This window comes from Anomaloglossus baeobatrachus, chromosome 6, assembly GCF_048569485.1.
Source record: "Anomaloglossus baeobatrachus isolate aAnoBae1 chromosome 6, aAnoBae1.hap1, whole genome shotgun sequence".
Classification (NCBI taxonomy): Eukaryota; Metazoa; Chordata; class Amphibia; order Anura; family Aromobatidae; genus Anomaloglossus; species Anomaloglossus baeobatrachus.
Window position 1 is genome coordinate 217,189,544 of NC_134358.1, and position 25,014 is coordinate 217,214,557.

The 25,014-nt window shown below is 44.2% G+C and overlaps 1 protein-coding gene across 1 annotated transcript in view; it reads left to right on the top strand.

Moving 5' to 3' along the window:
* GPLD1 (glycosylphosphatidylinositol specific phospholipase D1) overlaps positions 1-16,470 on the top strand; it is an 89,794-nt gene extending 73,324 nt beyond the window's left edge. The window contains exons 21-25 of the mRNA XM_075316432.1: positions 5,882-6,058; positions 10,827-10,987; positions 12,506-12,532; positions 12,605-12,655; positions 16,180-16,470. Of these exons, the coding sequence (XP_075172547.1) occupies positions 5,882-6,058; positions 10,827-10,987; positions 12,506-12,532; positions 12,605-12,655; positions 16,180-16,260 (497 nt within the window). The 3' untranslated portion in view covers positions 16,261-16,470. The remainder of the gene's footprint in view (positions 1-5,881; positions 6,059-10,826; positions 10,988-12,505; positions 12,533-12,604; positions 12,656-16,179) is intronic.
* The last annotated feature ends 8,544 nt before the right edge of the window (positions 16,471-25,014 follow it).

Genomic DNA, 25,014 nt, shown 5'->3' on the forward strand with positions numbered 1-25,014 from the left:
TACAAAATAATTCCAGTTCAGTTAAGTTTGATGGTCGCCGAGCATGGACAGCACGCTTCAAATCATCCCACAGATTTTCAATGATATTCAGGTCTGGGGACTGGGATGGCTATTCCAGAACATTGTAATTGTTCCTCTGCATGAATGCCTGAGTAGATTTGGAGCGGTGTTTTGGATCATTGTCTTGCTGAAATATCCATCCTCTGCGTAACTTCAACTTCGTCACTGATTCTTGCACATTATTGTCAAGAATCTGCTGATACTGAGTTGAATTCATGCGACCCTCAACTTTAACAAGATTCCCGGTGCCGGCATTGGCCACACAGCCCCAAAGCATGATGGAACCTCCACCAAATTTTACTGTGGGTAGCACGTGCTTTTCTTGGAATGCCGTGGTTTTTTGCCTCCATGCATAACGCCTTTTTGTATGACCAAACAACTCAATCTTTGTTTCATCAGTCGACAGGACCTTCTTCCAAAATGTAACTGGCTTGTCCAAATGTGCTTTTGCATACCTCAGGCGACTCTGTTTGTGGCGTGCTTGCAGAAATGGCTTCTTTCGCATCACTCTCCCATACAGCTTCTCCTTGTGCAACGTGCCCTGTATTGTTGACCGATGCACATTGACACCATCTGCAGCAAGATGAAGCTGCAGGTGTTGGAGGTGGTCTGTGGATTGTCCTTGACTGTTCTCACCATTCTTTTTTTCTGCCTTTCTGATATTTTTCTTGGCCTGCCACTTCTGGGCTTAACAAGAACTGTACCTGTGTTCTTCCATTTCCTTACTATGTTCCTCACAGTGGAAACTGACAGTTTAAATCTCTGAGACAATTATTTGTATCCTTCCCCTGAACAACTATGTTGAATAATCTTTGTTTTCAGATCATTTGAGAGTTGTTTTGAGGATCCCATGATGCCACTCTTCATAGGAGATTCAAATAGGAGAACAACTTGCAAGTGGCCACCTTAAATACCTTTTCTCATGATTGGATACACCTGCCTATGAAGTTCAAAGCTCAATGAGGTTACAAAACCAATTTAGTGCTTTAGTAAGTCAGTAAAAAGTAGTTAGGAGTGTTCAAATCAAGAAATTGATACGGGTGCCCATACTTTTGCACTGGTCAAATTTTGTTTAAATGCGGATTGCACATTTTCTGTCAGTACAATAAAACTCATTTCAATCCAGAAATATTACTCAGTCCATCAGTTATTAGATATATGAAACTGAAATAGCTGTTGCAACCCAAATTGTTATAAAGAAAAAAGGTTAAAATTAATAGGGGTGCCCAAACTTTTTCATATGACTGTATAATGTCCATTGGTACATTACAATAGCCCAAACATGACAACAGGGGGGAAAAGCGTTTATGTAGTCAAATAAAAACCCTGACTTGACTGCAAAAGACATACAAGAAGATTTAGCAGACTCTGGAGTTGTGGTACATTGTTTTACTGTTCAGAGACACTTGCACAAATATGGCCTTAATGGAAGACTCATTAGAAGAAAACCTCTCCTGCGACCACACTATAAAAATGAGCATCATAAGTACGCAAAAGAACATGTAAACAAACCTGATGCATTTTGGAAACAAGTCCTGTGGACGATGAGTTAAAAGTAGAACTCTGTGGTATCAATGATCAAAGGTATGTGTGGAGAAAAAAGGTCACAGAATTTCAGGAAAGAATATCTTGCCAACCATTAAGTATGGGAGCGTATCAGTCATGCTTTGGGGATGTGCTGCAGTCAATAGCATGAGGAACATTTCACGGTTGAGGAAAGAATAGATTCAATGAAATTTCAATAAATTCTTGATGCAAACATAACACCATGTGTAAAAAAGCTGAAGTTGAAAAGAGAATGGCTTCCACAACTGGATAATGATCCTAAACACAAGTCAAAATCCACAACAGATTACCTCAAAAGACGCAATCTGAAGGTTTTACAATGGCCCTCACAGTCCCCTGATCTAAACATCATTGAAAATCTGTGGCTAGACCTCAAATGAGCAAAAAGCAGTGCATTCTAGACGACCCAGGAATCTCACAGAACTGGAAGACTTTCCAAAGAAGAATGGATGCAAATCTCTCAAACAAAAATTGAAAGACTCTTGGCTGGCTACAAAAAGTGTTTAGAAGCTGTGATACTTGACAAAGGGGGTGCTACTAGGTACTAACCATGTAGGGTGCCCAGACATTTGTGTCAGACCATTTTCCTTTTTCATTATTTAAAAATGTAAAAGATGAAAATAATTTTTTTTTTGCCTAAAATACAAGGGAAATGCGTAATGTTTAACTTTATGCCTTTTAGAGATAATTTCATCTTCAATTTGCTTAACTGCTCACAATAACAGTAATTTTGACTAGGGGTGCCCAAAAGATTGCATGCCATTGTAGTTGCTGCTGCTTGGTCATGGAAATCCATCCCATGAAGCTCCTGGTGCACAGTTTATGTGCTGATGTTAATTCCAAAGGAGTTTTGGAGCTCTGCAGGTCTGAAGTCATCCGAGCTACGGTTGTCTCACGGGGATGGGATGACTGGACAGGGACACCTAGGCTGACCCGCAGACTGGGGACCCTGCACTGTCTCTTTGATCAGAGGTATACTTGATGGAAGCGAGGTCTGAGTCGCCAGCATGACTATAACTCATGTCCAAGCCCTGGTGTAACTCCCGTCCCCCTGCTCCTCACAAGGGGTGAGCCAGGACCGAAGTCACAAATCCCACAACTAAACACGGATAGGTGAAGAAGCAAAACTAGTACACACAGCACTCAAACACAAAGGTGTGACTATACATGCACAGGGGAAAAGAACATAAAAGGGAAGTAAACAGACAACTGGGAAACTTCCACATCGCACAATAAGCACACCACAGACCACCAAAATTGGAGCACCACAATAGACCGGAATCGCTGCAGAAGCTGAAGCTATCATCTACACTAAGTAGCAGGATCCAGAATCTTATATTTTCTGTCTCTTTCTGCCAGTGCCCTATAACATGCTGCTCTCAGATTAAACAATAAAACCCTGCTGACAGATTCCTTTTAATATTGATGGCCTCTCCATAGGCCACGATGAGTATTTGATCAGTATTTTACCTCATTATTTGTAAGGAAAAAACAGGAGTGGAACAACCAGAGGAAAAGTATAATAGAAACACGAGCACCACTTCTGTATTGTTCATCCACTCCTGTTTTTTTCTTACAAGTACTGATGTAAAAAATCTGACCAAATACTGAATGTGTGAACAGGGCCTTAGGATAAGTTAGGAAAACCAGATCACCTTAGACCTTCATCAATCAGCTGTTCCTGGTGGCAGAAGTGGCTGTGTATGATCAGTCGAGGAGCTATATTACACAGCTTTGTCAACTGCATAGTGTCCACAACCGGTTACTACTCATCCGCCACTATTTGAATGAATAGGAAAGGATCTGCAGTTCCCCAGTATGGATACTATGCAGTCTTGGGTGTCGCACCCCCCCCCGATCTGTTATTGATGATCTATCATAAGGACAGGACATCAATATTAAAGTACTAGACAATTCCTTTAATCACTTTTCTATCCTGTATCTCGATTTCAAATCCTATATCTTCTTCAATACGTAGTTCACCCCCAAATCCTCCACCCAACCCCATACACATCTGTAATGGCACAAAACTATGTGTAAATAACAGTACTTATTTAGTTAAGCACTGCATCAGATATTTTACTTTTTAATTCTTTGCAACCTTTCTAATATCATTTTAACCTTCTTTAGGCTATAGTGATTTTCAACCAGAAGGGGCTATTTTGCTTACAAGAGTCTCAAATATACAATTTTTGGAGCTTTCTGGAGATATTCTCATCCAACATTCCCACAACCTTGTTAACAGTAAAATGAACTGCAAAAAGAAAAACAGCAACATAACTTTTACTTTAAAGCGCACCAATCACCAGGATTTTCCTATATAACCTAAAGCCAGTCCTATACTGGCACTATCATACTGATTCTATACATACATTTAGGTGTCAAATTGGATGTATAGTCTCTGAAATACAGGCAAGTAAAGTTACAGAAATGTACAGCTTTTTGATTGGCAGCAGCTGCCGAATAGCAAATATGTGGGTCGGGTTTTGCTATCTGTTTCCGTCCCTGTGTCTTCCTGGCCATGCTAGATGCTACACTGTATGGGCTTCTTCCAGGTATGAGTCATTTCTGTCATGTGATAAGGGCGTGTTAGAAATGCAGCCCATACAGTCTAAAGCTGGTGTCACACATAACGACGACGACAACGACGTCGCTGCTACGTCACCATTTTCTGTGACGTTGCAGCGACGTCCCGTCGCTGTCGCTGTGTGTGACATCCAGCAACGACCTGGCCCCTGCTGTGAGGTCGCCGGTCGTTGCTGAATGTCCAGCTTCATTTTTTGGTCGTCACTCTCCCGCTGTGACACACACATCGCTGTGTGTGACAGCGAGAGAGCGACGAAATGAAGCGATCAGGAGCCGGCACTGGCAGCTGCGGTAAGCTGTAACCAGCGTAAACATCGGGTAACCAAGGGAAGACCTTTCCCTAGTTACCCGATGTTTACGCTGGTTACCAGCCTCCGCTCTTGCTGCCAGTGCCGGCTCCTGCACTGTGACATGTGGCTGCAGTACGCATCGGGTAATTAACCCGATGCATACTGTAGCAAGGAGAGCAAGGAGCCAGCGCTAAGCAGTGCGCGCGGCTCCCTGCTCTCTGCACTGTGACATGTAGCTGCAGCACACATCGGGTTAATTAACCCGATGTGTGCTGCAGGAGAGCAAGGAGCCAGCGCTAAGCGCGGCTCCCTGCTCTCTGAACATGTAGCACAGCGACCTTATGATCGCTGCTTCTGCTGTGTTTGACAGCTAAGCAGCGATCATAACAGCGACTTACAAGGTCGCTGTTACGTCACCGAAAATGGTGACGTAACAGCGACGTCGTTGTCGCTGTCGTTTAGTGTGACACCAGCTTAACATCTACAGAGGCCAGGCAGGCAGGGGCGGGAATAGATAACAAAACCTGACCCACATATTAGCTATTCGGCAGCTGCTGCCAATCAAAAAGCTGTAAATTTCTTTAAATTTACTTGTCTGTATTTCAAAAACCATAAATCCAATCTGACAACTAAAGGTATGTATATAATCAGCATGATAGTGCCTGTATAGCCCTGGCTTTAGTTTAAAAAGTAAAATCATGGTGATTGGTGCACTTTAAGACCTTTCAAATTGTGGTTAAAAGTGCAATAAAAAATTCCACCCACATAGTGGCGATATGTGATCATAAAAAATGTATGATGGCCAAGAACATATTTTGAGTTTCATTTGACTTTACAAAGTTGTCTCATACACAAATGCAGGCCCCGATTCATTATTTGTAATGTTATTCATTTGCTGAAGTATTTGATACCAAATTCTTCAAAATGTTCATGAATTTGGTGCAAAAAGCAAAATAACCTATATTTTATTTTTTACTTCAACAATTGAGTTTTTAGACTGTTTTTCGACTGACTTTTTAGCATCAAAAGTTGAACATTTGTCAAAAAATGGATCAAATTAAGAATCCCACCAACAAACCTTACAGTCCGATAGGGACTGGAGTGAGATACACCCTCAAAAAATGCAACATTTGGTAAAAGTCGCATTTTATGAATCTTTGCAAAACATCTGGATAAGCAAAGTTGTGATTGAAAAATGAAAAAAAACACTTAAAAAATGAGAAAAGTAACTTAAAAAAAAAATCACAAATTGTGGAGAATAAGGCGAATATACTAAACACGCTAAAAAATATAAATTACCCCAGAAAATTGGAGAAATAATGATGAATCAGGGCCATGTCGTCTACTTTATATTCATCATGGATCTTTTTGGATTTCAGGCACAACGTCCAAGGTTGTATTTATACGAAGAGAACTGAAGCATGCAGGTGCAGCCATCATGTATGAACTGAAAGGAAAGTCTAAGCCATCTCTCATGGGCACAATGAGGGGAGACAGAGAGTTTTCACGCTTTGGAACCAAACTACAGTTAAAGGACCTGGATGACGATGGCCTTGGTAAGACTGTATATGTCTTTGTTTTATAGATATCAACAAAATTATGTTCAGAAAGGGTTTTTAGGCATTAAACAAGTTTATCAAGCAGAAAGCACTTCAAGAAATGCTCCTGGTTTGAGCAGTTTTACGCTATGGTCCCCACAAGGAGTTTTTGGGGAGTTTTTTTTACACTGGGTGAAAAACACAGCATTTTATAGTTTCACCAAAGTGGATGGGATTTCTATAAATCTCATGCCCACTGTGCTTCTTTTTTTACTCTGCATAAACTGACTTGCAGTGTTTTTTTCAAATCCACAGTGTGTAAATTTCTCTTCTAGGTACGCTGAGTTTTCTATGCAGATTTTCCCCATAGATTTAGTACATATTGGAAATCCACAGGTGAAAAAATCACATGCATATTTAGTGCGTTTATATTGTATCAAAGTGTCATATCTTCAGTGTTATCCCATGAAAAGATACAATAAAATATTTATCAAAATGTGAGGGTTGTATTCACTTTTGTGCTATACTATATATTTACCCATACTAACGCTACATTGTCACAGGTAACCCCAATGTCATCATTGAGTACATGTCTTAAGTTAGATTTAATGAAAAATTATTGAATGTTCTCAGTGAGAGAAACAAAATTATAATCTTGTGATACCTTTTATTGGCTAACTAAAATAAAATAAAGTGATGTTACAAAGCAAGCTTTCGAGACATCTCAGGTCCCTTTTGTCTCGAAAGCTTGCTTTGTAACATCACTTTATTTTATTTTAGTTAGCCATTAAAAAGTATCACAAGATTTTAATTTTGTTCCTCTCACTGAGAACATTCAATAATTTTTCAACTGGCTAACACGGTACCAAAACATTTTCACTGGTAACTATTTAATGAAAATACACACCCCTCCACCTTTCTTGTCTTTCTGGTATTTTCTGAATGGGGTGTAACCATCTATGTTGGTCACCCAGTCATAGCACTCATTCAGCCAGGTTTCCCTAATGCCCACCACATCATAATCAGTCACTGAGAGAAGAGCTTGCAAATCATTAATTTTGTTTGTAAGACTTCTTGCATTTGCCAGCAGATATTTAATACTATTTTCTTATTTATTACTCCTACTTGCCTCCCTACTTTCCTTGCATGTCTGAGCCCCACCTAAATCTTCATTTACCCATACTGTCTCTATCTGCTCTATCTATACTCTTAAGGCTGCTTTACACAAGACAATCTATCGTGCGAAAGATCGTCGGGGTCACGGTTTTTGTGACGCACATCCGGCATCGCTGGCGATGCCGGCCTGTGTGACACCTCCTAGCGACGCAGTATCGCTCACAAATCGTGAGTAGTGTACTGCTCGCTAGGTTCTATAATATCGTTTAATTTAGTTGTTCATCGTTCCCGGGGTAGCACACGCTACTCCGTGTGACACCACGGGAACGATGAACAGCAGCTCACCTGCGTCACGCGGCCGCCGCCGGCTATGTGAAGGAAGGAGGTGGGCGGGATGTTACGTCCCACTCATCTCCGCCCCTCCGCTTCCATTGGCCAGCGGCCGTGTGACGTCGCTGTGACGCCGAACGTCCCTCCCACTCCAGGAAGTGGACGTTCGCTGGCCACAGCGAGGTCGCACGAGAGGTAAGTATGTGGGACGGGGGTTACAGACTTTGTGCACCACGGGCAGCGATTTGCCCGTGACACACAAACGACGGGGGCGGGTATGATCGATTGTGAAATTGCACAATCAGTCGTACCGTGTAAAGCCCCCTTTATTTGCTCCACTTTCCTCCCTCCCCCTAGATTCTAGTTTAAAAGCTCCTCCATCCGTCTGACCATTTTCTCCCCCAGCACAGTGGCACCCTCTCCATTGAGATGCAGCTCGTCCCTACTGTAGAGCCTGTACCCGACAGAGAAGTCAATACAGTTTTCCATGAACCCGAACCCTTCCTTCTTGCATCAATTTCAAAGCTACTTATTTATCTCCCTAACTCCTGCTGTCTTTCTAGTGACACCTGTGGCTCAGGCAATATTCTGGAAAGCACTATCTTGCAGGTCCTGGACTTCAGCTTCTCTCGTAATTTCCTGTAATTTTTTTAAGGACCTTCCACCTCCCTTTTACTTTGTCTTTGGTACCAATGTGTACCATGACCACTGCACCCGGCAGACAACATACTGTTCGGCATTCATTAACTCGGCAGCAGATGCCTCTGTCTGCCTAATTATAGAGTCCCCTACCACCATCTGGCAGGTGTGAAAAAAGAAAGTGCATCATTTTTTTTTCATTTTTGATGGAATGTGATATCCAATGAGAAAATTACAAAAGAAACACTCACAAAGCTTCAAAAACAGCTTCAGGAAATGTAAAACTCCTCTAATATCTCCCTAAAGCTTTGGTGCACAGTGTCTTTTTCAGGCAGATTCTGCCTGGTGGCCCCTGAAATAGCACTAAAAAAACTAAACAAAGAATGAACATTATACACATCAATTTAGAAATAGCTTGCAGTGCATATGTTCCATTGTTTTGCAGGAGTGTGCTGCTGTCAAAAGCTGGCCAACTTCATTGAGAAAAAAGACATGAACTGGCACTTCTTATTCCAGGGCACTTCTCATCAGGGCTGGAGTACAAATGTGCCGCCCCAGCAGCAGATTGAACCGCTTGGATCTGGGGGTAGTGTCCATTCGTGGCTCGAGTGTCTTCGGACCCGGGGGCTTAGGGGCCGCCGCCACACTCTAAAGTAAAAGGGGAATATTTACAGGGGAGTTATAGTTCGTGATGCCACCCGTGGTGAGCGGTAATTGGGAGTACCGCCGCTGGGTGTACCCGGGGTGATGGAGTGGGGCAGCAAGGTGTCGTTGCCCTCCACGGGTAGGGATAGGCCCCGGGACTCTGAATGGTGGGGTGCCGTGGGATGCAGGGGTCACTCAGATACTCACTCAGTCAATAAGCAGATGCTGACAATCAGGTAAACCAAATCTCAGGGTGTCGCTGCCGCTTGAGGGGAGCTCGTCCTGGTCCTGGTCCCATCCCCTATGGTGTTGCTTGGTGATCCATGACCTGCCTCCTGGCACTAAGTTTAACTTCAACATGGTGGCCCAGTAGTATGGAACTTGCTGGGCCCCACTCCCCACTGTGGCTAAGTGTGGGAGCCTGCTCTCAGGGCTCACGCTTGGGATTTTCTGGACCGTTTGTTTGGAAGGCCCTATCCCCCTCGTTGCACTTGTACCCAGATTCTGGAGTGCGTGGGAGCAGATCATAAAGGCTCCGTTCTCTTCAGGTTAATTGCCGGGTTGCCTGAAGCTTCTCCCTGACCTAGGGTCCATGTACCCCGCCGTGCCTTCGGTCCCGGATCGGTGATAGTGCCAGGCTGCTGACCATCCTCCTTGACAGGTCCAGGCACCTAGCCGCAATCCCCTGCGACCGGGGGTCCGACTTCTCAAGGTCAAGGTCCAGACCACAGTCTGCAACCTAGATAGCTTCTCCTGGGAGCCACCACTCCCAACCTCCTCACTACAGACTCTTTACTACACTATTCACCTCCCCTCCCTGACCCCCCCAGGTGGGCGACTCTATTCCACTCAAGCTGTCCACTGGTGTGGCTGGTGGGTGTGGTGCAGTGTGCATCTAGGATTTGATTTGCTGTTGTAGGGAACACCACAAGATAGAGACCCGGAACCATGAGGGACTTGGAATACTGCATGGAAGGGCAGTTTGTGCAGTACCCTGTGATGACCCGATAGTCCAGGGGCGTCACACAAATGCCCGTTTTGAGGAATCAAAAGCCAAAGTGCAGACCATTCAGCAATTTAAACAAAATATAAAAAAAATGATTTGTCAGATAAAAAAAAAAAGCCTAAAAAGGGAACCAGACAGCTGACACTTGCTGCATGGACCACAGCAGCTTCAGAGACCAGCTCCAATATTGCACATGGGTATGTTATACTCTGAAATACTGCTGCGACCAGGGACAATACTACTAGGATAACTTGTCAAAAGTCAGCTTCTCCCTGTCCCATTCAGAAAGGCCGACATGTTTCTCCTTATGAGTGTATGTAGGTAGAAACCAGTCAGTCATGGGGGCCGGGAAGTGGAGCATCTGCCTGGGACCCCCTCTTAAATCAGTCGTCTGAGTCACATTGACCCTGGATGGCTTCTAAAAGAAGGTTTTCATACTTAAGGCAGCATGAATCAGCGGTTATGTTTCATCATATAAAAATACAACTGCCATGCTAACCACCAAAACTCACTCAACGTTTTCTCCCTGCAAAGGTCCTTGTGGCTGCATCTGTCAGGAGATAGTCTGTGGGTCTAAATAACATCCAATATGGATAAGGGCCTTTAAATTTTAACAAAACCAATCTGGCACCAGAAATTTCCACTTTGAAAGAGAACAGTGCAAATGATGCTGCTTCTCCATAGCTGATGAAACACATGAATGATCACCAGGTATCATGGATGTGTCCTATTCTGACGAACAGCACACACATGCACACCTGCTAATCATACACACGTTTCGGCAGGTGTTTGGGGATCGTACTATCACCACACACTCCTGGCAAATGAGTGACTGCAACATGGCTATATTGGTGTGTAAGAGGCCTGTGTTCTCCTCTGGTTATATAAAGGGATGATCTGGTATCTTGAAAGAGCAGCATTCATTTCACAAGAATCTTACTTTTGAAGCAAGTCTATCATATATTGTACAGTATTTTATGAACATACAGAACTTGCTAATAGATCCAAGAGAACAATGGAAATATTTTGACAATGTAATTTCCTTTGCAGATGAAATCATTGTGACCTCACCTTTAAGGACTGGTGACATTACCACAACAATATTCGGGTCCCAGACTGGTAGAGTTTATATCTACAATGGCAATATCACCACTACAGGACTGCTAACCGGAAGATGCAAGTCGTGGTTTACTCCATGTCCGGATGACTGGGTATGAGAATAAAGCCATAGTATTTCTGAGGGTTCTCGGAATATTCCTGATGAACCCAATTTGTGGGATGCAATGCAGAAGGGCAATATTAGAGGTGACTAATCAGCTATCATAAGCCAAGTTCACACTTACATGGCTGCTATCTAAACAATCTTCAATATAATATTGCATTGCTTTTTCCAAAAAGTACAGACATCTGTCGTTTCTACCATCTAGGAAACTTATTTACCCCAGCACTTCTGACTAGAGATGAGCCACCACCCTAGTGTTCGAGTTCAGTTCGGTTCATCGAACTTGGGGTGTGTTCGTCAAACACTTTCGAACACAATTGAAAACAATGGCAGGCAAACACAAACACATACAAACATGCACAAACACGAATGCGCGCACACATATTATGCTCACCTTACCTTCCGTTCCATCGCCGGCCTCCTGGGACTTGCAGTTCACCGGTACAAGATGTGTATCAGGTAACCATCGTGACTGATGCCGGAACTTCCGCTGCCAGAGCGCTGACGTCAAAGGCAGGAGCCGCTTGCCTCTGATTGGCCAGCGCGCTGCCTTTGAGTAGCGTCTGACAGAGGAAGCTCCTTCCTTGTCGCGATGGTTACCCGATACACATCTTGTAGCGGCGAACTACGTGTATCGGGTAACCATCACGACGAGGGAGGAACTTCCTCTGTCAGACGCTACTCAAAAGGTAGCGCACTGGACAATCCGAGGCAAGCGGCTCCTGCCTTTGACGTCAGCGCTCTGGCAGCGGAAGTTCAGGCATACGTCGTGATGGTTACCCAATGCATATCTTGTATCGGCGAACTGCAAGTCCCAGGAGGCCGGCAATGGAACGGAAGGTAAGGTGAGCATAATATATGTGTGTGTGTATGTTTGTGTGTGTGCATGTGTGGAATGGCACATTTAACAAGTTGTGGAAGAAATTGTCTGCATTGCAATGATTTCCTAAGGGAAATTTTGCTTTGCTGAACGAGTAACTTGGTTAACAAGCACACTCCCAGAACGGATTGTTTTCGTTAATCAAGGTTCCACGGTATTAACATTGAATTACAGTATTACTGTGAAAAGCCAGTTACGCTTTTGGTGATCGAACAGTTATCGAACATAACTTCGAACTGTCGAACTTGAAGCTAATTGTTTGCGTTCGTCGAACGACTCGACCTTCACCTAAAACAGGTCAAATTTGAGATTGGCAAACAGTTCGATTCGAACACCGCTCATCTCTACTTCTGACACTAGTGCTGAAACTGTAGGACAATTGTATAGGCTTTGATTCTAATGTAAACAATTATATATATATAGTAACGAAAAGAAGTTTGTATCCGATGGGTGGTAGCTGGTCTACATTTCTCCCAAAGACTTTGAACATTTTTGTTTTTCAAAAGAAACCACAAGGAATATTAATCGACCGTCAATCGTTTACTGCTGCAAGATGGCCGTTGTAAATGCAGCACACTACAAATTACTCATCTTGCACCTAACCATTTCCTTTTTTTTCCCCTGTAGGCACAATATGTATTGATTTCTCCTGAAGTAAGTATACCTGCAAGTACTAAGCAAGGCTTTATCTTAATATCTTAATTTTAATCTAGATCATTATTTTAGGAAAAGGCAAGATTTGGAAGTGCAGTTGCCACCATCAAATCAAAATACAAGGTAGGTAAAACTTTACTGTATTTATGTAATGTATAGTACACTTTACTCCTAATACACTGTAAGGCCATGTGCGCACGCTGCGTTTTTTGCCGCGTGTTTGGGTGCAGTTTGTTGCCCAAAACTGCATGCACTGCCTTCCCCAGCAAAGTCCATAAGAATTCAGAAAGGCTGTGCACACGTTGCTTTTTTTGCCTGCAAGAAAAAAGCAGCATGTCGATTCTTTTTGTGTTTTGTCCCTGAGTTTCGGAGGACTAACTGAACAATCCTTCACTGACTCAGGGTCAGCGGGGGATTGATCTCTGGTATCTGGCCAGATGCTGTGCCCCATATAAAGTCTATGGGCGCTAGAATCTGGTGTAAAGGGGTAGGAGCAAGCGCTTCATACTCACCGATCACCAGCGTGGCTGTCACACTCCTCCAGCAGCCTCTCCTTCTTTCCATGCCGCTCATTAGGCTCATACATATTCACTACTTCCCCCGCTCACTGGTGTCTGTGATTGGTTGCTGTCAGACAGCTGTCATTCAGCGTGGGGACGCGTCTGACTGCAACCAATCACAGACGCCGGTGGGCGGGTCTATACCATACAGTACAATAAATTTAAATAATTTTAATATAATTTAATAGCAACCCACAGCTGCCACGAAGTTCTATATTAGTAATGGCAGGCATCTATGAAACACCCCTTAGCTAGTGTGTAAGTGAAAATAAACACAAACACCCCAAAACTCCTTTATTGGAAATAAAAGACAAAAAAACATCCTCTTTCACCACTTTGTTAACCCTCCAAACACCCCTCCAGGTCCAATGTAATCTACACGAGGTCCCACGACTGTTCCAGCACTGCTACATCTGACAATCACAGTGAGCGCCATAGAACATAACTGCCCGCTGTGAGGTTCAACTGTGAGATTAACTGAAGTAAGCCGCGCGATCAGCAGGGACGTCCTACAGGTGCGTCCTCCACCTGCAGCTCACTTCAGTTACTGCCTGGTTTGCAGTCACAAGTGGAGGACTCCAGCTGTGACCGGAAATCACCTGAGTGAAGGCACCGCTGATCGCGTGGCTCACTTCAGTCACTCAGGTGATTTGCTGTCACAGGTGAAGGACTCCAGCTGTAGCTGCGGCTAATCTGAGTGACGTCACCGCTGATTGAGCGTCTCACTTCAGTCACGGCCTGATTTTCTGGTCACAGGTGGAGGACTCCAGATGTGACAGCAAATCACCAGAGTGACTGAAGTGAGCCACGCGATCTTCACTGCCGCGACACTCGCGTTAGTGCGGCACAGCTGTGATGTCAGGGGTTCACCCGAGTTCATTCTGACACCCTGTGGCTGCGACTAACCTTAGTGATGTCACGCTGATCGAGCGGTTCATTTCAGTCACTCGGGTGATTTGCTGTCAGAGGTGGAGGACTCCAGCTGTGGCTAATCTGAGTAACGTCACCGCAGATAGCACGACTCACTGCAGTTGCTGCGTAGAGCTCACAGCGGGCAATCATGTTCTATGGCGCTTATTGTGAGCATCATGGGACCTCGGGTGGATTACTTCGGACCTGCAGGGGTGTTTTGGGTGTTAATAAAGTGATGAAAGATGATGCTTTTTTGTCTTATTTCAAATAAAGGATTTTTTTTTGGTGTTTGTGTTTATTTACTTTCACTTACCGGTTAGTAATTGGGGTTGTTCGATAAGACACCTGCCATCACTTATCTAGGACTTAGTGGCAGCTATGAGCTGATATTAACTTATTACCCCGATTACCACCGCACCAGTGCAATGGGATGAGCCAAGTCCAGTGCCAGAATTGGCGCATCTAATGGATACGCCACTTCTGGGGCGGCTGCAGGCTGCTATTGTTAAGCTGGAAAGGGCCAAACAACCATGGCCCTTCCCACCCTAATAATATCAGTCCCCACAGTTGTCTGCTGCACCTTGGCTTGTTTTGGGAAAAATGGAGGGGACCCTACATCATTTAAAAAAAAGCACGTGGGATGCTCTCAATTTTTCATCACCAGCCAATGTGCAGCAGACAGCTGAGGGTAGCAGCCCACATCTGCTGCTGTTCCTGTGCTGGATATGAAAAATGGGGGCGACCCCATGTAATTTTTTTTTTTTACCAGTATATAATTAATAAAACAGCTGGTCAAGCTAGCTATCCCTCTATGGAGTTATGTTATTTTTTTCTATTCTATAAGTTTTATCTATACTTTCTATTTTTTCTATGTATTCTAGCTATCAAGAACCAAAGCAAATAGCCAAAAATAAAATTAAAATTTTATGTAAAATAATTAAAATACAAGGTGCAAAATAGTGATTGAAAAAGACAGCACAACACAGCAGAGGGAGAGGTAAGGAATGCAGCCAAACCACACAACAAAGCTCATATGACACCAGGAGACTGGATAAATAAATCAATCACATATGTAATAATTTCAAATGAAATTTACATTTTATTTTTGGCTATTTGCTTTGGTTCTTCTATTCGTGTTTTCAATTGATTGTGTTTTGATCACCATGCAAGGGTGTACTATACTTTGATTCATATTGTTGATTTGACCCCTCTAGCGCTTTTTTTGGGTCATCAATTATCCTATTTTGTTTTTCCTTTAAAAAAAATGCATGGGCAAAAACTACCCATCATTGGACCAAAAACGCACCAAAACATGCCAAAAATGCATGCTTTTTTATGCTTTTTTTGGCCACAGGGTATGTTTTTTGCTGAAGAAAAAACTGCAGTGTGCGCACGTAGCCTAAATATATTACACTCGCAGTTTCCCTTAAAATAAGCCCTAGTATAATTTTGTTTTTGCTTTTTTGGAGATGATATAAGCCCTAATCCAAAAGTAAACCCTAGATGCTGATCATCATACTAATAAGTAGCCTGTAACAGTGCTTAGGAAGCTCTTTCAGGATATCTAACTTTTATTGGTGTACGTTACACCGTTGTGCTACTGTAAGCACAGCAGTTTATAGTCACATGCTGGCTAGCTAATGAAATTAATATTCACCCCCTCCCATAATCCCGCAAGGAGGGGTGGGTGGGATTATGGTCCGGGGGAGGGGATGAATATTTGTTTGTTATTAACACATTCCAATCACTGATGCCAGCACGGGGGGTGGGGGGTATTAATTTATCATTAACAGGTGACCCAATCACTGACACCAATACAAAATACAAGACATCCTGTCTTATTTTTGGGGAAACAGTGTGTGTGTGTGTGTGTGTGTGTGTGTGTGTGTGTTATACAGTATATACAGTGTGTATATCTATTTTACACAATATGCCAAACAAACACTATAGGGTGATGCTGGTTTTATAACGGACCATGAGCGGCGGCTGTGCTTTTAAAGAATATTCAACTCAAGGCAAATATGCTGCAATATCAGACAATTTGTGCACAAGATTGGTGCAAGGGGGCAGACCTGTAGCCACCACTAGAGGGAGCTGGCAGCGTACAGCTTTATTATTGAGATCAGTGGGAACTGTATGTACAGAGGCATTTAATTACTCACTTAATCTTTTCAGAAACAGGTTGTGGTAGCAGCTGTAAGAAGTTCTAGAAAAGCAAGACTGGCTGGAAGCCTCTATATCTACGACCTATACTGAATATTCTACAAAACATGAAAATAACAACTTTGGTGGAAAACTGATGTAAGAAGGCAAAATTAAATTTCATTTCCCTTGATCTTTTTAATTCGATATGACCACATATAAATCTACATGTAAATATGAAGTACAATAAATGTATATTTTGCCTATTTGTAAGTGGACTAACAGATCTGATCCACAGGCTTCGTTCCTATGAAGAGCAGTTTTTGAATTTTTGATGTTGCAGATTTTCTGCAGCATTACTCCCCCTATTAAGCAAATTAGGTTACTAGTGTATGTTTCATTTTTTTTATATGCCTTTTTAATGCTGTAGTTTTGCTCTTTGGTATGTCCGGTTTTAAACAAAACTATTTTCTTTTGGATTAATCCTGGTATTTGGCTTTGACAAAACCTTATTGATACAGTCAAATGCATGTAATATGAACATGGACTTACGCCATGGAAACCCAATAAAAAGGCAGTGTAGTTTTTTTCCCTCGAATTTTCTGCATCTAATGCACTTCTATGGGAACAAAATCTGTACATAACACTCGAGTACGGTAGAGAAATGGAATTGTTGCGGATTGAAAACACGCACCATAGGTCAGTTTACGATGAATAAATAAAAGAAATGCAGTGAGCATGAGATTTCTATAAATCACATCCACTTTGCTTCAACTGTTAGATGCTGCATTTTTTTTTTAATCAAATACATTTTTATTTTTCACCAAGTATACAAAACATGTGTTAAATTTTCAGCAATAATGAGCAGAACTATAAACTTTTCCTCTCCAACATCCCCTCCCCCTCAGCGTACATATTACCCATATCAATATCAAAGATCTTACATTTTAACCCTTCAATAGCATATATTGGAATGTATAGAACTAACTATCTCTGCCCCTAGTCCAACATCTCCCAACTCTAATATTTATCCATATTGCAACCACGGGTTCCACAATCTATCAAAAAGTGCAAGTTGTTTCCTATTGTTTCTATTGTTTTCTCTCCATTCGAACAATATGATTAACATATGTGACAAATTCCCCTCTAGTCGGTGGGTCCCCCTGCATCCAGTGTTTGGCAATTACTTTCCTTGCCGCATACAGCAGTCTGGCTATCACTATTTTAAAATTGTTGTCTACTCTAATTTCTTCCACGTAACCTAAAAGACATACCAGGGGTTGTCTGGGAAGTTTACATCTATAAACTCCTTCTATTCTATTAAGAACAGTTATCCAAAAGGGTGCCAACCTGGGGCACATCCACATCATGTGGAAAATGCCGCCACCTTCTCCATTACATCTAGGACAGTCGGAGTTACTCCTCAATCCTATTTTACACATATTTAGCGGGGATCTATATGCCCTATGCACCACGTAGAGGTGGGATAATCTTGCTGGTTCACTCATTGATAATTTCGGTACGTATTCCAAAACACTATCCCATACCTCATCAGTGATCCCTTCTAGCTCTGCCTCCCATTTAGTCCTAATGTTTACAGGGTGATCAAGCAAGTATGTATGCAGTAGGTCCCTATATATAGTAGATATGATTCCTCTTGTGGGTCCACTACTACACACATATTTCAGTACTAGGTCTGCCTGTACCAGAAATGATTGTATAACCCCCTGAGCCACCACTGCATGCGCCAACCGTTTGTACTGGTACCACCCAAGTGGGGATATCCCTACTCATCCTGTATTTCTGTAAACGATTTCAGACGTCCCTGGCTAAGAATTTGTCCCATATACCATATACCTTTACGTGCCCATTCCTTAATTTTGTCTATCTTGTATATCTCAGAGCAGTTTTCATTGTCCCACAATGGAGAGAATTCAGTTATTGCTGTAATCCCTCTTATTTGCTTGATCTTCATCCAGATTCTATTCATCAGGCTAAAGCTGGTGTCACACTAAACGACAGCGACAACGACGTCGCTGTTACGTCACCATTTTCGGTGACGTAACAGCGACCTTGTAAGTCGCTGTTATGATCGCTGCTTAGCTGTCAAACACAGCAGAAGCAGCGATCATAAGGTCGCTGTGCTACATGTTCAGAGAGCAGGGAGCCGCGCTTAGCGCTGGCTCCTTGCTCTCCTGCAGCACACATCGGGTTAATTAACCCGATGTGTGCTGCAGCTACATGTCACAGTGCAGAGAGCAGGGAGCCGCGCGCACTGCTTAGCGCTGGCTCCTTGCTCTCCTTGCTACAGTATACATCGGGTTAATTACCCGATGTGTACTGCAGCCACATGTCACAGTGCAGGAGCCGGCACTAGCAGCAAGAGCGGAGGCTGGTAACCAGCGTAAACATCGGGTAACCAGGGAAAGGTCTTCCCTTGGTTACCCGATGTTTACGCTGGTTACAGCTTACCGCAGCTGCCAGTGCCGGCTCCTGATCGCTTCATTTCGTCGCTCTCTCGCTGTCACACACAGCGATGTGTGTGTCACAGCGGGAGAGTGACGACCAAAAAATGAAGCTGGACATTCAGCAACGACCGGCGACCTCACAGCAGGGGCCAGGTCGTTGCTGGATGTCACACACAGCGACAGCGACGGGACGTCGCTGCAACGTCACAGAAAATGGTGACGTAGCAGCGACGTCGTTGTCGTCGTCGTTATGTGTGACACCAGCTTAAGTGTGGGGCTTGTTTTTCCTATTCTCCCAAATGATCCGTCCTCCAGTCCAAACACTAATGGTTTCCGATGCAGAACATGCCCTAACAGTCTGGATGCTGGGTCTACCACCCCCAAATCTGCCCATCCCCTGAAATGTTGACTCTGAGCTGCCAGATAATATATTCCCAGATTTGGTAGTGCTAGCCCCCCCTCATCCTTCGGTCTCTGTAGCGTCTCGAGTTTAAGTCTGGCTTGTTTGTTCTTCCATATTAGAGCACGGAACATGGAATCAATCTCCTTAAAGTGACTCTGAGGGATCCAAACAGGAGAATTGTGCAACACAGAGTATCTTGGGCATAAGCACCATTTAAATAAGATTAATATGTCCTATTACTTTACAAATAAAGCTTATTCCAAGCAGTTATCTTAGTTCGCAGTTGCTTCAGCAAAGGGACTAGATTAATAGTAATGTAATTCCCAGTTGGCATGGATACTTGAATGCCCAGATATCTAAACTGGTCCACAACCCGCAGTCTGTTGACCTCATCACCCAGGATCGACCTATCCACTCCCGCGTCCACCTGAAACAGATTCAATGTGGTCCAATTGATAGTCCAGAGATCTCCCCGTACCGCTCGATCACCTGCATGGCACAGCTCAACGATGCCCCTGGGTCTCCCAGAAACAATAGAATGTCGTCTGCATAGAGGGCCATCTTCTCTTCTAGATGGCCATATACAAATCCCTTTGTGTCTCTGTTCTGCCGTATAGCAGCCGCCAGTGGTTCCACTGCAGAGCAAAAAGGAGAGGCGAGAGCGGACATCCTTGGCGAGTACCCCTTTGTAGAGCCACCGTGTGTGACAACATTCCATTAATCCTCACTTTAGCCACTGGTCTAGTATATAACAGCTGTATCCAGGATATAAAATTAGGGCCAAATCCCATATGTCTTAGCACTCCCCACAGGTATCCCCATTCTACACTGTCAAATGCTTTATGAGCATCTAATGAAGCTATTACTCTCTGTCCCGGATTGTCCACCGGCAGTTGCATGTTAAGGTATAATCGTCGTATATAGTACATCCCGTTGTGGTGCGAATGCAATGCACAAAGGATGATTGTCTCTGGGCTGCCGTCACCACCGACAGCAGATGTCCCACCTTTTCTCCCTCCGCATAAAAGTTCTCTTTTTGAAAAGCCTGCTTTCTAGCTACTTTCTCCAATAGCATCTTATTAACTTCTTCCTGAGCTGCTTTTAGCTTCTGCCTATTCTCTGGTGTGGCCTGTGTTACCATCTCTTCTTCTGCTCCCTTCAAGACCTCTAAGCAATCAATTTCCCCGTCTACTACGAGACTTACACCGACAAACGTCTCTAAATAAAAGGCCTCTCAGGTATGCCTTCATGGCGTCCCAAACTACCAATGGATCCGCACTACCTCTATTAAGAGCAAAATATTCCAGAATCTCACTGGCTATACCGTCCATGTCAATACTTTTTACCCAAACCGGATGTAGCTTCCATTCTCTTGTTAGCCTCTCCCTTACTCCCAGTTTTTTAATAGACACCAGTATTGGACTATGACCCGATATTACTCTAGCCAAATATTCAACATTTGAAATTCCAGAATCCATCATTTAATTTCCCAAGGCCAGGTCTATACGGGAAAGCGTACCATGGGTGGCTGAGTGACAGGAAAAACAGGTCACCCCTAAATTCCTTATCCTTCAAATGTCTACCAACCCCAATTCTTGAATAAAGATATCAAATGCTATCGCTCCGTCCCTCCTCGCCTCCCGTGAGTTTCTGCTCCTGTCCCAATATGCATTTATGACATTATTAAAGTCACCGACCAACAAGAATGGCAAATTCCCCCATTTAGCCGAACGCTCTCTCCCCTCTCTAATTTTGAGACTAGTGTAAGGCGGTGGAACATATATAGCAGTAATGCATAATAATTGTCCATACAACTTACAGATTACCATTACATATTGTCCCTCTGTATCTATCCATGTCTCCACTTCTTCATATAGGGCGGATCTATGGACCAACACAGAGACCCCTCTAGCATAAGTAGAAAAAGTAGAGTGATACGCCTTTTGCACCCATCGCTTGTTCAGTACATTTGTCGTTTCGCTCGTCAAATGCGTCTCCAATAAACACATTATTGATGGTCTCTGGTCTAGCATATATTTTATCATTGCGTCTCTTCTACCTCTGACAGTCCCCTTACATTCCAACATAATATTTTAATCTCCATGTTGAAAATTACTGGTTATCTTTAAACAAACATCCTGTCCCTCTGTACCCTGAGTCTTTCCCTTCCCTAACCCGCCCCTTAGAACCACCCTAACAAAACTCCTGCACCTCCGATTTACATCTTTAACTCCCTTATAGGGAATGAGGTCAGTCTCCCCTAGACCGGTCAACCTCCTTTCTCCTTTTCTCTCATACCAAACCTGTCTCATCCCAGTGAGCAGAACCCCCTAACTCACCTCCCGCCTTCACCAAATTTGTTTTCATTTGCATATATCATATAATGTAAACTACTAACATGAATTTTTGAAAACTTAAACATTTATCAATCGCCGCCGCACGGCCAGAAGAAAAAAAAAAAAAAAAAAGAGGGGAATTATTATCCTCCTCCTGTCATTGTCCAGCTTAGTGTTAAGAAACTTCTCCCTGCCCCATCTAACACTCAGGGACAGGAGCAACAGATCAACAATAATAACCTGGAAGAGAAAAGGGAGAAAAAAAAAAAAGAAGTTTACCATCACTGCCATAAAAATGGGCTTATGAAGTCTCCTTCTCCTCTAACATATACAAATACTTATGAGTAGCCAGTCCTGTAGTCCAGGAAAATCACGAAATTGCAGTGTCACTCATAGCCAGCTTCTATCCTCCTGTTTGCAGCTTTCTTGCATAGGTGTCTATCCATTTCATGGCCTCCTCTGGATCAAGAAAAAAGTGCACCTTCTCCAGTGCTGCTACTCAAAGTTTTGCTGGGTACATCATGGAATATTTAACCCCCAGCTCACGGAGTTGACTCTTTACCCCTGTACATTGCATTCTTTGCTTCTGTACCGGTACAGAGTAGTCAGGCTATATAGCCACTGGGTGCACATCAATTGTCAGGTTCTCCAGATCCCGCGCCTTGCGTAGAATAATATCCCGGTCCCTGTAGTTAAGCAGTTTCACCAGCATCATACGTGGCCCCTTGCCAGGTGGTTGTGGTTGCATTGAGACTCTCTGCGCCCTCTCAATTGCATATAAGTAGGTCAAATTATCAGCGCCAATCTTTTCTTTAAGCCACGTTTCTATGAATTCAGTAGGATTTCTTCCCTCTTTTTTTTCCCGGGATGCCCACCAGTTATTGTTCCTCCTGGAACGGTTCTCCAAGTCATCCGTTTTCACGGACAACTCAGATATTTGCTGCTGGAACTTTTTCTCTGCTTTTTGCAGTGTAACTATATAATCCTCAGCTGCCCCCACTCTTTCCTCTACAGCACTGGTTCTCATATTAGTTTTCTTCTGATCTTTTTTGAGTAGCTATATCTCCCTGTATTCCCAGCACCTGCTGGGTTAATGTTGTGAGGGCCTGTTTGCAAAAGGAGCCCACCTGAAACACATCCTTAATAGTGGGGTTCTCCTGTATTTCCTCTGCTGCCTGCTGCTCTCCTGAATCCTCCTCCTGTTTGTCCTCCAGAGATTCCTCTGATTGTCTTGCAAACTGTGCAAGTTTTGCAGCTGCTTCCATGCGATGCTGGCAGGCTGTGTTTGCTTTCTCCGCCTCCTCTCTGACCTCGGAGCCATTTTGTGATCCAGGCCCTCTGCCTGCTCCAACTTCCCTCTGTCGCCACCTGGACATGCTGCCGGTTCAGGAGCTGAGACTTCTCCTGCTGTATGCCGGTACCTTCCCCTGCCCTCCGGTGTCACTATAATCGTCAGCCGTGCGGCGGCTCCAGCGGTATCATGGTGAGTCAGCAGGAGTGTCTCCCTGTGTGTGCTCACATCCCGGTCCAGGCTCCGCCCCCCCAGATGCTGCATTTTTGACAATGAAAATCCAGTGTGAAAAACTCACCTAAAACTCATTGTGGGAGCGTAGCTTACAGAGAAACTGTAAGGTTGGAAATGATGTGATTGCCTAGAACATGTATATTTTATTCATTAAGTGATTAACCTTGCCAAAGTTATTTATTGGTCACAGTGTTGTAATGGCCTTGTTCAAGCTCCCTCAGGATCTGCTTTCGACTGCTGCTCAGCAAGAGTCCACAATATTTACAGATCAGCGGATCACAGCAGAGGCTCAGACAGGGAAAGTCTCATACTCCGATTGTAAATAGAGTGTAGATTGAAAGCAGATTCTGAGACGGCGTGAATTAGGCATTATAACAGCAATGCAGGGTGGTGTTTGAGAGAGAAAGAGGAAAAATAGTGAAATAGATTAATAGTTACATTAAAAAGAAGGGAATTTTGTTTACTTACCGTAAATTCCTTTTCTTCTAGCTCCAATTGGGAGACCCAGACAATTGGGTGTATAGCTATGCCTCCGGAGGCCACACAAAGTATTACACTAAAAGTGTAACGCCCCTCCCCTTCAGCCTATACACCCCCCGTGCTGCTACGGGCTCATCAGTTTTGGTGCAAAAGCCAGAAGGAGGAAAAAATTATAAACTGGTTTAAAGTAAACTCAATCCGAAGGAATATCGGAGAACTGAAACCATTTAACATGAACAACATGTGTATACAAAAACAGGGGCGGGTGCTGGGTCTCCCAATTGGAGCTAGAAGAAAAGGAATTTACGGTAAGTAAACAAAATTCCCTTCTTCTTTGTCGCTCCTAATTGGGAGACCCAGACAATTGGGACGTCCAAAAGCAGTCCCTGGGTGGGTAAATAATACCTCATAATAGAGCCGTAACGGCTCCTTCCTACAGGTGGGCCACTGCCTCCTGAAGGACTCGCCTACCTAGGCTGGCATCTGCCGAAGCATAGGTATGCACTTGATAGTGTTTCGTGAATATGTGCAGGCTCGACCAGGTAGCTGCCTGACACACCTGCTGAGCCGTAGCCTGGTGTCGCAAGGCCCAGGACGCTCCCACGGCCCTGGTAGAATGGGCCTTCAGTCCTGAGGGAACCGGAAGCCCCGAGGAACGGTAAGCTTCGAGAATTGGTTCCTTGATCCACCGAGCCAGGGTTGATTTGGAAGCTTGTGTCCCTTTACGCTGGCCAGCGACAAGGACAAAGAGTGCATCCGAGCGGCGCAGGGGCGCCGTACGAGAAATGTAGAGTCTGAGTGCTCTCACCAGATCTAACAAGTGCAAATCCTTTTCACATTGGTGAACTGGATGAGGACAAAACGAGGGTAAGGAGATGTCCTGATTGAGATGAAAAGGGGATACCACCTTAGGGAGGAATTCCGGAACCGGACGCAGAACCACCTTGTCCTGGTGAAACACCAGGAAAGGGGCTTTGCATGATAACGCTGCCAACTCAGACACTCTCCGAAGTGAGGTGACTGCTACTAGAGATAATCCTGAAGACGCTAGGATCCAGGACTCAATGGCCACACAGTCAGGTTGAGGGCCGCAGAATTCAGATGGAAAAACGGCCCTTGAGACAGCAAATCTGGTCGGTCTGGCAGTGCCCACGGTTGGCCGACCGTGAGATGCCACAGATCCGGGTACCACGACCTCCTCAGCCAGTCTGGAGCGACGAGGATGGCGCGGCGGCAGTCGGCCCTGATCTTGCGTAACACTCTGGGCAACAGTGCCAGAGGAGGAAACACATAAGGAAGCTGAAACTGCGACCAATCCTGAACTAAGGCGTCTGCCGCCAGAGCTCTGTGATCTTGAGATCGAGCCATGAATGTTGGGACCTTGTTGTTGTGCCGTGACGCCATTAGGTCGACGTCCGGCATCCCCCAGCGGCAACAGATCTCCTGAAACACGTCCGGGTGAAGGGACCATTCCCCTGCGTCCATGCCCTGGCGACTGAGAAAGTCTGCTTCCCAGTTTTCTACGCCTGGGATGTGAACTGCGGATATGGTGGATGCTGTGGCTTCCACCCACAGCAGAATCCGCCGGACTTCCTGGAAGGCTTGCCGACTGCGTGTCCCACCTCCCACCTTGGTGGTTGATGTAAGCCACCGCTG